Below are 13,745 nucleotides of genomic sequence, written 5' to 3'. Positions count from 1 at the left end.
TACTATCAATATGCCATTTTAAATTATTTTTCGTGTATTATAGAATACATTAGGGAGAATAGCCGTAATATCTATTCAGAAAACACTATTTTGGAGCCTGAAAGTGGAAAGACTCGATATTAAACAGATAAAACTACATATTTTTAACCTTAACGACAATTATAACACACTGAAAACCTCCTGTAACAGCTACAGTGCTTGTAAATGTACTTTTTTATTACCAAACCTTCCTCATAACGTCAGCATGTCGGTGCTGAAGTTGCGGGGTCGATTATTAATGCCTTCAGGTCCAGACAGGTGAATCCATCGACGGTGAACATTCTTGACTCGATTACACCGCACTCACGGCACAAGTTTGTTTTAAAATGGCGGCGGAAGCTTCGAGACAGGTATGAAATGTTAACGACACGGGGTAAACTTGTGACATGTCCTCGCCTGGTCGTACGTTTCGCTGAACAGCGGAGAAGTGTCGCCTCTCCTGTAGTGATGCCGTCAGAGAACATGTCTGTCGCTTTTTTAACTTAATTCGGCTCCACTTGAGGAAGCGGCGCTTAAAAAAAAAAAATCAGTGAGTTGGCGTCGGGAGCAAGTGCACTTGGCAAGCGAGTCCGGCTCGGCTCGACGTGGTGTTTCTGTTTCTGCCTTTTGTTTTCATGTTGAGGTGAATTTGTGTGTTTGACCTTAACCCCGGTGCTGTTTGTGTACTATAAGCTGCGTTGAGGAGACAGGGAAGTGATGGTGGTACAACAGTAGTCACAGCATCATCATGGACCGCCCCGGCCGGCGGCTACCTGCCACCCACCTGTAGCATCATTCGGCAGCATGGCGAACACGACCGTCGGGACCCGGGACCGGAGGGGCAGCCACTGTGGTAGGTGACTCTAATGTGCTGTCACGGGTCTCATATGTATGATTATGGTAAACACGCATAACCACATAAACTCTGCTCTGGCAGTGAATGTGCTGTTCTCCCTGGCTACACCAGACTCCATTCAAAAATGTGTAAATTTAACTATGAGCTCGGATATTGTGAATTCACACAGTTAAAAACAATGGCACGCAGTGTTTTTGTGAATTATTTAAAGCCGCTCTTCAATTCGGCATGCATTTAATGAAACAGATATGATTTATTTGTTATTAAATGTAAACTTTTAACCAGGTATGTTGAACATTTTGTGACCAGTTTGTCTCCAGTTAGACATTTTTAAATTGTGGTGCTGCGCCTGCTGCTGCTGCTGCTGAGATAACTCTTAAACTTTAACCCCACACTTAATAAACGATGACTCATAACATTGTGTGACTTATTGAAGCGAGTCTACGCATTAAAAACACCACGCTGCACCTGTACGGATTACATTTTAACATAAAAACTGCAAGGACTCTTTCATGACTTGCCACTGTCCTGCTGCTAGAAAATGGTTCTCAATGTTGAAATTAAACGTTTGATGTGTTTTTAAAAAATGAGGCTGAATTGGATGAAAAGAGGTCACATGACCTGTATGATCTGCATTACACCGTGCATTCCAGTTTCTGAACCCAAACACAACCACACCAGTGTCTGTCCACATTTCAGACCGTGGGATGTTCTCCTGCCTAACATGAAAGTGATGATGCATTTCCTCATAGCACCGATCGATAACAATATCATGACTAACAGAACAAGGTGTGTGTAACCCCTGTTACCCGTGTTAATCAAGACTTATAACAACATGAACGTGCACGTCTGTGCTGGCGTGGCTAATGCAACGCTCAGTGGTTAAAAGTTTTTTTTTTTTTTTTTTCAGCACATAGCTCAGATTCTGACATTTCTCGGCAACCTCTGCTTGTAGATCATTTCCACCGTGGCACAGGAACAACCTGTTGCCACTGTGTTTTGGGACAAAGCGTACCAGGCTCACATGACAACCTGCAGGTCAGGGTTTAGAGCTCGGCTGTGAATCTGGCTTTGCATGTCAAACATTTAGAACACGTTTTCTCAGTGTTCTGACCTCCAGACTATATTTAAGTGAACTATTAATTTGCATGTTTTTATAAAAAACACAGTATGTGTGACCCGCAGCTAGCACAGATAGTATTTCTTGTTAGAAAACAAAACACGTCCGTGTGTGTGTGCGTGCGTGCGTGCGCGTGTGTGTGTGTGTGTGTGCGCGCGCGCAGTGTGTGTCTACAAATCCATCTGAAGCAACGCAGATTCATGAAATTGTAAATGCGGCACAGGAGGAGTGTGAATGTGAGAGTCAGGAGGCTAGCTGTAGCATAGCCTCCCAGCTGGTGTTAAAAGCATGATGTGGCTCTGCTGGGGCCCTGTTCACATTACAGCACAGACTCCAGTTACAGTCCGGTTACTGTGGGATTAGTTTTCACCTCTGGAGTCTTCCACATCCATTTACTCTGATGCCCCGCTCAGTTTGGAGAAGCCTTTAACCTTTGGTTGTTAATTTGTATTTTAAATTGATCACTTAGTCTATAAAATAATGAGACATGTCGTCACTGTCGGGGCTGGATTAACTGTCAAGGTGGCCCAGGGGCGAAAAATGAACTCTGCTGATCCTCTGGGTTTTTTCTAACCAGTTAGAGGAGCGACACAAATAAAATCAGATTTATTGATTGATAAAAAACACTGCATCACAGTGCCTTTAGACTCCACTTGGTACCTTTTTGCTATAACCAGAGAAAATAGTCAAAAGAATGTGGATGAACAAAAACAACATACATGAGTTAAAGATTCTGTCAGCAAAGAGACAAAAGTCAAATTTATCTCCTTGTTGTGTTGAAGGTGTCTCTGGTGGAGTCATGGTGGAGAACGGTTGTGTGGTGACAGACGCCTCTGACCTCCACGATCACACAAACCACCATGAACCCAACATGACCCTGCACAGCGAGCCCATCCTGCCCGCTTACAAGCCATCCTGCTCCTCTACTCCCATCTACTACAGCAGCCCGCAGAAGAGCTACTCGGACCTGAACCACGACAGCCACAGCTTGTCCTCTCAGGACTCCGGTATCCCAACTCTGGAGATCAACCCTCCGGAGCCCATCCTCCACAGCCACCATCGCCCAGGCGACGCAGGCCTCATCCTGGACTCCCCTGCCACTTTACCTTTGGACGACGATCCCTCTGACAGCAACGCCATCCGCAAATCCTCCACCTTCCCCCGGAGCGGGTATGACTCCATCCGCCTCTTCAGCCCTGCCCTCAGATTGTCCGCCACCACAGGGATGTGCGTCGGGGGCGGAGCCTTGAACCGCAGCGACGACATCTCTGTGTGCAGCGTGTCCAGCATGAGCACCGAGCTGTCGGTGTCCAACGAAGACATCTTGGACTTCACAGTCACCTCCGACTCCAGCGCCATCGTCACCTTGGAGACGGACGACAGTGGCGCCGCTCACTTCTCTGACGTGACGCTGTCATCTTCACCGGGGAACCTCAGAGACTTATGGAGCCCTGCGAGACCTTATCTGGGGTCAGGGGTCATGCAACAGGAAGAGGATGGCAGGCAAAAGAAAATGGGACCTCTAGCAAGCTTATTCAACAAGTAAGTTCAGATACAACCTTTAAAGATGATGTTATTAATTAAAATGTTTCTGCATGATTCAGTAGCAAATGTTGCAACACTGTACGCTGCGTCAGTTATCCACTCTGAACTTCCTCTCATCACACACTTCTTACAGAAGTAGACATTTCTCAAAGTTGCTGTACAAACCTTGCTTAGTCAAGACTTCCTTCTCACCCCTCCCACCGGTCTTACATTTTACAGCTCTCCCAGAGCATGACCCCCTCCTCTGCATGCTGCTATCTTACTAAGAAGAGCTTGTCTCAAAGCAAGGGCGATGAGCTGAATAACCGAGACAAACTCATGACTGAGGTGATCTATGCTACTCCCAAGTCTCTGTCTTCGCTCCACATTAAATTTAGAAGCCACTGATTGGCTCACATAGTCGTGTTATTAAAGCGGACGCTGTCATGATGTTGCATGTCAAAGGATACTTCCCAATTCTGTGCGATTGGGGGTGTGCTGTTCCTTCCTCTTCAACAGGTGCATGCACAAGGCTACACTGTAACTGTTGAGAGGTGACAGCCATTTTAAGAAACTTGCCTTTAGATGTTAAACATCAAAAATATGGACAGTAAACACCCTGAAAAACCTAAGATATTGTTGCAATAGCAATACTTAATGATATATTATATGATTATTACAATCTAATTATTTAATTACATTAGCAGTCTGAACCAGTATGCTGTTGCCTTTTGAAACAGCGGAATAGCAACCAGGGACTTAGTGGATTCATTTTCAGTGTTTTGTATACCAGCAATTAGTGTTGTAGTAGTCAAGGTCAGTCTTGGTCTTGATTGATCTCAAGACCAGTTTTTGTCTCTGAATCGGCCGCATTTTTACTCAGTCTTGTCTCGGCTTCACACAAAGAGGACTCAGGACTTTATTTCAAAACCACAAGTGATTTATTTGTGGGATGTAAAACTTCCTGATTCATATGCAACCTAAAGCTTATTTCTAATTTTACACAATTTAAATGTTTTGTCACTGTTAACAGCTTTACGGCTTCACCTCCTCTTTAACAATGTGAATGCAGGAGACAGAAGGAGAATCTGTGTCTGTCTGGGAGGCGATGTCTTGTGTAATAAAATCTGTTTCCCTGAACAACACAGACATCATCTGCAGAGCAGAGTCAAAGAAAACACACAGCACCATGCAGTGTAACCTGTACTGAGGCTGCTGGAAAAACGCGCCTCACCCAAAGAGAAGTAGCAAATATACGGAGGCTGTATACTGTCTGGTCTTGGTCCTGGTCTTGGTCCTGGTCTTAGTCTTGACACAGCATTAAGCTTACGTATAACTGCTATAACTAACTAACTAAATATCAGCAGGCTAAAAATAACAACCATATTTTCAGTTGCAGCAACCACAAGCTGATGCCTGGTTGCCCGCCTGGCCTTGAAACCTGATGTGTATTGCAGGCAAAGCAGCTGGGAGAAGCTGCTGCTGCTGCCCCTCATCTGTCCAGCTGTGGCCTAGCCATTAGCCTCCCTGTATATTTTTATATATATATATATATATATATATATATATATTATATAATATATAGATATATATATATATATATATATATATACCAAAATAGAATATTATCAAAATCATGCGAAGGAATAACTTAATAATTAAATTTAAAGGAAGCAATCTTCAGAACAAGGCAGCAGAGCTGAGCAACAAGGTACTAAGGTCATAAGTCAGAGTTGGCATGGATCGTTGATTAGCAGCCTTTAATTACCCAGAACGACTCCTCTTCTCCTCATTGACTTATATAAAGCAGTTGTGTGCTTTGCTTTAAAAGTGTTAATGATGAATAACAATGCCTGATGTTGAGTTTAAGTACAACGTACGAGTACGTAGGAACTGTATTGATAAGTTAGTTCCTTGAACTGGTGCTGAAGTTGTTTTCACTCTCACTGGCTTTGGTCACCTTTAGCCACACGGAAAAAAAAGTTATCAAGTCTGAATCTCATTTCCTGCTTCGCCACATTCCAGAGTTTTCCTCGAAGCAACAGGGAAGAGGATTTAACAGCACCCAGTCAAAGTGTTTTTTTTCTATCTTCGGACTGGGCTGCTGGTAAAGCATTCTTTCACAGCTGTAATCTGACACCTGCTGTGTTGTTTTATGGTGTGTGTGCGATATTGGATGAGATTCAAGGTTGTGCAGACAGAGTACTTTCAAACTTGTAAATGAAGCCTGTAATTAAAGCATTGGAGTCTGGAGAATATATTAAAAAAACAACCCTCAGTATTCATTGCAGGATTATTACACTACTTGCATAAATGAATATAATTTACAAAACACCCATAGAATAATAAATTCCCAGCAGTAAAATCACATTTCTGGACAAAGATACAGCGCTATAGAATTTCAGAGCCAATAATGAAGATTCTGAACACTGTAAATCTGTTAAAAGGTAACATGTTAGCATTGCTGCACTTAAGTACAGCCTCACAGCACTGCTAGCAAGAGAATTGTAACTCCTTGTAGCTCCAAAGTTGTCTTATTCCTGTGTTGGCTTACTATAATTAGCCACTTGATCGCCTACATTCAAGGCTTTGGTTCAGAGCTGGAGGATGTGTGACCAGGTGGCAACCTGCGTGGCTGTGAATTGAAGCCAAAAACTGCTGTTCCTCAGACAGCCACTTGAGTCAGTCTCCATAAGTCCCCATGTTCAAATGTCCAACTTCACAGCAGAAATAAACATGTTTACAGCCTGGTACAAAAAACAGTTTTGGTCTCTGTAGCTAATTTCCCCGTTCATGACAACTGTACTGAGGGTGAATTTATATACAACTCACCTGTTCACATTATATTAAGGCTTAAAGTTATGCAGGATTAACAGTGTGGCTGCTGTGATTGACAGGTAGGCGATGTTACAGGCAACTTGTTTGAGCAACCAGGCATAATTTGGCCTGCCTCAGGTCCGCTGATGGTCCACGTCTTGAGCCACAGATTTTGAGCTCTAAGGCAGCACTTCAAAAACCTGTGTGACACATCACGCATATGTTGTCCATTCTTTATACTGTCAGTGTGTGTGCTGTGCAGTTAAGGGACTTCTGGGGTGCTAGCTAACTGTGGATGGTCAGTAAATGCCACCAGATTGTAGAGCTGCTTACCTGTCTTGTTCTGTTTCTACATGTTGGATACAGAAGATGTGTCCTGTGACTGTGGAGCATTTAGAGTTGATTTAAAGGCACCTTGGCACTGAGTAATGAAAGTAATGTAATCACTTTTTCAATGAGTACTGTGTGATGATTATTTGATCGCTGTTTTGAAGTTAGAAATGTGTAGTGCGTCTTTTATTTTTAGTAACACATTAAAGCATCCACAGACCATCGTCTGTCACACATTGGTCACACCGTTCAGTGTTGGTGGGTCATGTGAATTGATTTTCCTTAAAATGAACCTGGTTAAAATCAAAGTGTCCCTGATTTGAGACGAAATAAAATGATAAGATTTGTTTACACATCATGTGTTTAAATGGCTGAACCTCCCTTTAACATTCAGTCCTCTTATCTCCTTCTCTTATCCCTCCTCCCCTCACATGGAGAAGTTACTCATTCCCTCAGTGCCTTCCAGGCTCCTTCTACTCACACCGGTTCCTCCCCTCCCATTTGTTAAGTCAGGCCCGTTCCTCCTCCACAGTCGGACTCCGCCTGAGCGTGGTGGCTGTGTGGAACTCTGTTTACTCTCTCTAACTTCAACTATGGAATCTTCTGTATGTGGATCTTGAATGAGGGCGAGATTTGACTTCATCAGGAGTTTGTTTACTCTGTACTTCTTTGAAAGCTCAGCCTCCAGCTGCCCTTTTCTCTCTGTTCTTTTTTTTTTTTTGGATTCAGTGTGTCAGCAGGATGGCAGCCTCATCACTTCTTCTGTACATCGACAGGTAGGATAACACAAACCAGCAGATGACGTAAACTGTGTTTTATGGCTGACGTGTATGGCCCGCAGATGTTAATTTTTGTCTGTGTTTTTGTTATGGTTCACAAGTTGAATGGCTTTTCTTGAGCTTGACAGCTTGTTGGACTAAATTCACTCTGCCTTCTGGATTTGGTGTGCTCTGTTTGACTCTTATAAAAACAGCCGTACACCCTGCTTACTTCTGTTTTCTATGATGGGCAAAAAACTCTGTGCTCTGCTCTCCCTCTTGTTCTAGCTTGTTAGGTATTTCCATGCCAGGTGTCTTCATTGTTAGTTCAAGCGTACGAACCACATCACCTTATTTTTTTTAGAGTGTTTGCAAAATCCAAATGTTAACGGGAGACCTAAACACAAACCAGTGCAGCTTAAAGCTGCCCTTGACTTGAATTCAACATCCAAACAAACCTCTGCCAGCCCCTCTTGGATTCTCGAGCTGTTCCACTTGAGCACTTGACCATAGCCGCAGCCATTCAGCTGTCACGTTGAGGCACATTTCGCCTGGACCTGCAAATCATGCTTCTGCTTTGTTGACGTTTGTTTGGCGGCTGCAGTGGTGTTTCTGGTGGCGGTATACTCAGAAGGCATCCATGATGTTCTGATGAAGTGTACAGTAAAACTTGAAGTGTCCGTGTTTAAAGTTGACACTTGAAGTCAGGCTTTGCTTCGTAAAGGTTGCACTCGGTTAACCTCTGCACTTCAATCATTGCAGCATTGTTTTACGGCAGCTCACAGGGTTACTCAAGTACATCCCTGCACATAGTTCAAAGCCAGGTTACAGTTTATCTAATGCACCTCAACTCAACCTTGCTCAGCTGATAGTTTTGGGTGATTTCACGAGTACTTCACTGCTTAAGCTTGAAAGTTCATTGACCTTGGAAATGCTCATCTTACACAAGGTTCAAGCCTTCTCCAAAGCTTTCGGCTACCTCTTGTGGTCTTCTTCAGCCAGTGGAGTTTGCTAAAACTCAGGTATCAAACATTGGTCACGTCACAACAGATGATAATGATAATGGGTCATAAATGCTGAAGAAGACCATGAAAAGATGCTCATGTAAAAGCTAGTGAAGTGAGAATCTTTTTTTCTTTTATTGGTTGAACTACTACCATCACTATCTCTTTAGATCACATTTCAGTCTTTTTTTTTTCTTCTGTGTGAACTGAAAGCTGATGTTTTCTTCCTTATGTTCTCCGGGTGGAGTTGGGTTACTTTGATTACAGCAGATATTCCTGCAGCTTCCTCTTGCAGAGTATAAAATTGTTGCTCTACAAGCGTTGAACGCCTCATGTCCAGCATTTTTCTGTTATCTGTCAAAGAAAAGAAAAAGTTGTTACAAACATGGTGGCTGCTTTTTTTTCTGTTCTGTTTGGTTTGTGCTGTTCTGAGAATAGCCGAGTAAGATAAGCCATAAATGTCACTGATAGAACAATTAAACATTGTGTTCAGTTTATCAGCACATCACAAAAATGTTCCGTTCTTTTAAACTGTGTTGTCATTGAGCTTCTTCATTAAACCCTCGACTCAGCCACAGAATGAGGAAATACATTCTTTCTTTGTATACAACTGTATCAGTAAGCGGCGTGGAAAATATGCAGCACTGACGTGAAACACACCACCACGAGAGAAGCAAGAGTGAGGCGTTACTACTGAACTGTGCTAAAGGTGCCGTGACAGCTCACGCAGGCGTCTTGTTCATTGACTTGAGAGACACATGTTTGGTCCGGGTTAAGATGACTGAAAAGGCCAGGCTGAGGTTATTTTTGTTTTTTGGGTTACCATGGGAAATCATGCGAAGACTTTATAGATCAAACCGCACACATGGTAGTGAAGTGTGGTTAATGTGTATCTGTGGTTAGTTTCATAAGTCGTCACTGCTACAGACTGAAGCAGCACACTTTGAACACTGGAAATGACCCTTTGCGGTTTTTTTTGTTTTTTCAGCTCGTCTTGGTCAGTTTGCATACATACAGCTAGATTATGTAGTACTCATGATATACATCTGTTATAGAAGCTTGTGTCAAATCATTTTAACTCTTGTGTGGCTGGTGATGCAAGCAGTAATGTTCATTTCATGCTAGCTAAAGTTCTTCAAGAAGGTTTAAACCTGGGGCAGCTGGATTGTTTGTAGATCCATGAAGACCAAGACTAATCCAAGAGTCTTCTTCAGTTCTGATTGACTGGTGAGAATAAAGCTGACATGACACCTGACATGACCGTTGTCATTAGGTGTTGATTAACCATAATTGTACCATGAACCCATTAAAAAATGACATTACAGACTAGATGACACTAAACAACAGTTGTAAACATTGATAAAGACTCCATGTTCACAACATTGTTACGTCATGCCACTCTTATGCACACCCCTTCAAATAAAGCAACATTCAGCGCATTAGTATTACTAGTTGGCCTTTAATAATAACTGATAAATAACCCTGAAGCAACATATTCATTAATATATTTTTTGATTGTATTCTACACAACATCCCTGGTTCAGCTTTATCTGTGGGTCTTTGTTGTGGGGCATGCTCCTGCCTCTCTTTACATTTTCTGTCTGTATCTCTGCTGTCACAGATTGATTGCGACACTTTTCCCTCACTGTTTTGTAGCTATTTGAGTTGTAATGATTGTATACGGGCCAGAGCGCATTAAGTGATTTCCCCAAAATGATCACACGGCCTGGCACTGTTGGGATTGAAGCAGATGGTTCCGTAATGGGCTGAATGATTTAATTGGCGGCTGCGTCATGGAGCACTGTTCAGTTTTTATTATTATTTACAGAAATGTGCAAAATTCTTCACCAATCAGCAGTTAAAATGTCAGCTCATAGCAAGAAACAAAATGTATCCTATGTATGGTTCTCCAACAACATCATATTATGGTTGTAATGGTGGAGATGGGTGGTTGGACGATGGGGAAATTGGGTTTGAATGAGTTATTAGTAGCAGAAGATGTCCTAATGATGCCCAACGTCTCCAAAACAAACGCAGCGAATGAAGCCTGCAGTCAGGAGCTGTGTTTTCTCAGTGTTTGGCAGCATGCTTCCTGTCATCACCACCCTGGAAGCAACCAGGTAAAAGGTCAGATTGATCCAGGTGGTGACAACACAACCTGCATAGTGCAAAGTTTTATAATTAATCCTGTTGATCGAGTCAAAGGCAACAAAAGTGAAGTGCCTCACTGAGATTCAGCGTAGACAAACGCGTGAAAAGGATCCAGACTCTTTGATGTTATATCTACGTCGTGTCACGTGGTCTGCTCAGAAGAGCTTTTCTTGTGTTTGACCAGTTTATTCATGTCTTTTCACAGCTAGCCTGTATTCAGACTTTTAATTAAAGCCCCCGCTAACGGCTCAGTGACAGCACCGCACTGACGGACAAATGAAAGGAAAGGCTGGCTAAGTGGTACAGTGAACCCTGCTGAAAAGAGGAAGTCTTCTCAGCCGCTTTGCATGTGGTATTTAAACACCAGGCCATTTCAAGCATTCAGGTGTGTTTTAGAGTGCACAGCAGACAGTTGGAAAGAGGAAAGATCGTATTCTTCAGTGGAAGTCATAAAGACGCCTTTTTATCCTCACCTTCAGCAGCCATAACGGTAGATTACTCTAAATGCGTTCTCTGTCTGCTTATATTAGTCCTGTGACTGTGACCAGCCCGTCAGCTCACATCATGTCACACACTTATAAAAAATTCTCTGTGGGTGGCCTGCACGCCTTTTGTTTCTTGATCTGCAGATTTCTTTTGCAAGGCGCGCGCGCACACACACACAGACACTTAACACAGCTCTGGGCGGTGACCCAGTGAAGATAGCAAAAAAGTGGAACACAATTATGATTGCATTGTGCTATAATGACCTAATTTATTTGCCCTCCATTCTGACCCCTCCTCACTCGCTCCCGTCCGTTTGTCTTTCAGGAGCCTGTTTGCCAGGAGGGTAAAGGACAGTCGGCCAGCGGAGCAGAGGGATCCAGGGTGGAAGCTGTTTGGGAAAGTCCCACCACGGGAAGGCCCAACGAAGGACCCTAAGAGAATACAAAAGGTAGAATCTTTATGCCTTTGAATCACTGTTGCATGACGTGTGAAGACCACAAGACACCAAGTCACACTTCAATGATCTGAAACCACAGATGTTCAGTCATCAGATTTTTGATACAATAAGATACTCAATTTGTGCAGATACTACTTTTATCACTTAAGTTATGCTTAGGCCGTCATGGGAAATTCATGTTACATTCTTCTATTTCCATTGTTTTCAATCTCGCCCTCAAGTGTTCTCTTAAAGTCAGAATGAGTAGGATGTGTTGGCTGCGGTTCGTTTAAAGTCATCCCTCGCTCAGTGACTCTGTAGCTTCCTCTTTGGGTGCACGTTCACGATCTGGCACCCTGCGCGCTGATATTAGCTGGGTGTACACACACACTCTGGCCGAAGGTTGGTGTCCTGAACACAGCATAAAAGAAAATACAGGCAGATGGCAGGGTCCACTCCGACACACACGTCATAGGTGATGACTGAAGGAGATTATTTTTTTCTGCCTTTAAAACATACTGCGGTTTTTTTTTTTTTTTTTTTTTTTTCTTACATAACATGAACCGCCGCTCAGTTTGTGTGCCGTCCTAGATCTCAGTCACATGAACCAACAATATGTGTGTTTGTTTTACAGGCTGTTTGTTTGGTTTTCTGCGTGTTTTGTTTGAGCCGGTCATAGACACCTAACTTAAAAAGAGATCAGAGCAGCAGCCGATCTCCTCTGACTGTGCACAAAGACTAAAGAGGAAGTAGTGCAAAGATTAGGTTTATCAAGATTTTGAAAGAGAATCCATTTAAAGCCCTGATATGAATTGGTTTCTAGTGTCGTTGACTTTAACAATGGCTTTGGTGAAGCTGCAGCAGTTTGTGCTGATGAACAGCAAAAGGGCGTGTTGTTGTTGTTGCTCAAAGGTCAATGGTGAGCAATTTTGAAGCAATAGCCCTTTTTTAGCAGAGTTTATCACCACGGGACAACAAAGACCAACAAGTATCTGACATTATGACTCGTCCTCAGGACAGATAACATGAGAGATGACTGAAGAACATACTGTAACAGTGTTTTTGAATACTGGGAGGACAACGCTCCTCATCAGTGACATTTAGGTTCTTTAAGCTATTTTTAGAATTGCACAACAACCGCTCACCGGTTTTCCAACAGTACTTAGAAACACAATAAAAAGGACTTGGTTGAATGCTGACCGGACAAATGTTTAACCTGAAGACACACGGCGAGTACAGTCATGGTTTTAACATGGGAATGGAAATATACACTCAACACTCAAAGCTTTAGCACTAGCTCATTAGCGCATTAATTAAAACTCAATTGATTTTTGGAATAATAGTCAAACTACTTTATAATAAGCAAAGATGTAGCAAAGCTACATGAGGTGGTACATGAAGTAATGCTACTAGTACAACTACATTTCCCAGTAGTGTTAAGCAGTGTGGCTATTTTTAGTCATGTAGCTGTCTTTGTTAGCTTAGCTTAGCTAGCTTCTTGAGCTAGTTTCCAGGAGCTAGCTACCTTTTTCATACACTAAGAAGCAGTGTAGTGCTACCGAACGCTACATTTTATTTCTCTTGAAGAAACGGTTATAATACACCACAAAGTCACAAGTGCATTTGTTTCTTGTTGGGAAACAGCTTAAAAATGTAGCTAACTGTATTTTTTTCAGGAGTAGCTTGCTCTGGTTAGCTTCCAACTTTAATAGCTTGTAGCTCCATTAGCTAATGTTTCAAAGTAGCTTCCCAAGCAGCAGATATAATTATAAAATAGTTAGTAATAGTAATATAGTAATTAGATAATAGTAAAAAAAAAAAACACTTTTAGTGATGCCCCAGATGAAGGTCAAAATAATTCAGCCAAATAGATTTTAATAAACATTATTCTACTATTTCTCTGTGACAGACTCTGTAATGTGGCACTAACATGCCCCGAGCATGTGATGGAGTGTTTGTGCTGCTCAGCAATCTGAAATTCAAAATGTCAAGGTCTTTGAGAGCACTTTGCTGGATAGCCAGCTGATGACTGAACACTCTTCTAATTACTCTTGCTGCTGTTCAGTAGGCCAACAGGAAAGCGCCTCAGACCCAATTAAAGAGCACGACAGCACTCTGCTGGTAAAATAGACCACGATGCAAGTAAGATGGCAGCTTGTAATTAGAGCCTGTGGAAACCTGTTATTGTGCTACTATTTATCGCGTGACTGACACCAGGAAACCAGCACTATCCTTTGTGCCGTTG

The 13,745-nt window shown here is 42.5% G+C and overlaps 1 protein-coding gene across 3 annotated transcripts in view; it reads left to right on the top strand.

The window, feature by feature from the left end:
• Positions 1-59: 59 nt before the first annotated feature.
• The window catches only part of tbc1d14 (TBC1 domain family, member 14), a 34,541-nt gene continuing 20,855 nt past the window's right edge, over positions 60-13,745 (top strand). Inside the window, exons 1-4 of one of the 3 annotated variants that reach the window (XM_010731741.3) lie at positions 60-389; positions 712-871; positions 2,777-3,536; positions 11,389-11,512. In XM_010731741.3, coding sequence (XP_010730043.1) covers positions 823-871; positions 2,777-3,536; positions 11,389-11,512 — 933 coding nt within the window. In that variant the 5' untranslated portion in view covers positions 60-389; positions 712-822. The other 2 variants (XM_027287866.1, XM_019270674.2) reach the window with 2 other exon arrangements.

Source organism: Larimichthys crocea, chromosome XIV, assembly GCF_000972845.2.
Source record: "Larimichthys crocea isolate SSNF chromosome XIV, L_crocea_2.0, whole genome shotgun sequence".
In the NCBI taxonomy this organism is placed as follows: domain Eukaryota; kingdom Metazoa; phylum Chordata; class Actinopteri; family Sciaenidae; genus Larimichthys; species Larimichthys crocea.
Note: the sequence above shows the minus strand (reverse complement) of the source record. Positions and strands in the feature narration are given on the sequence as shown.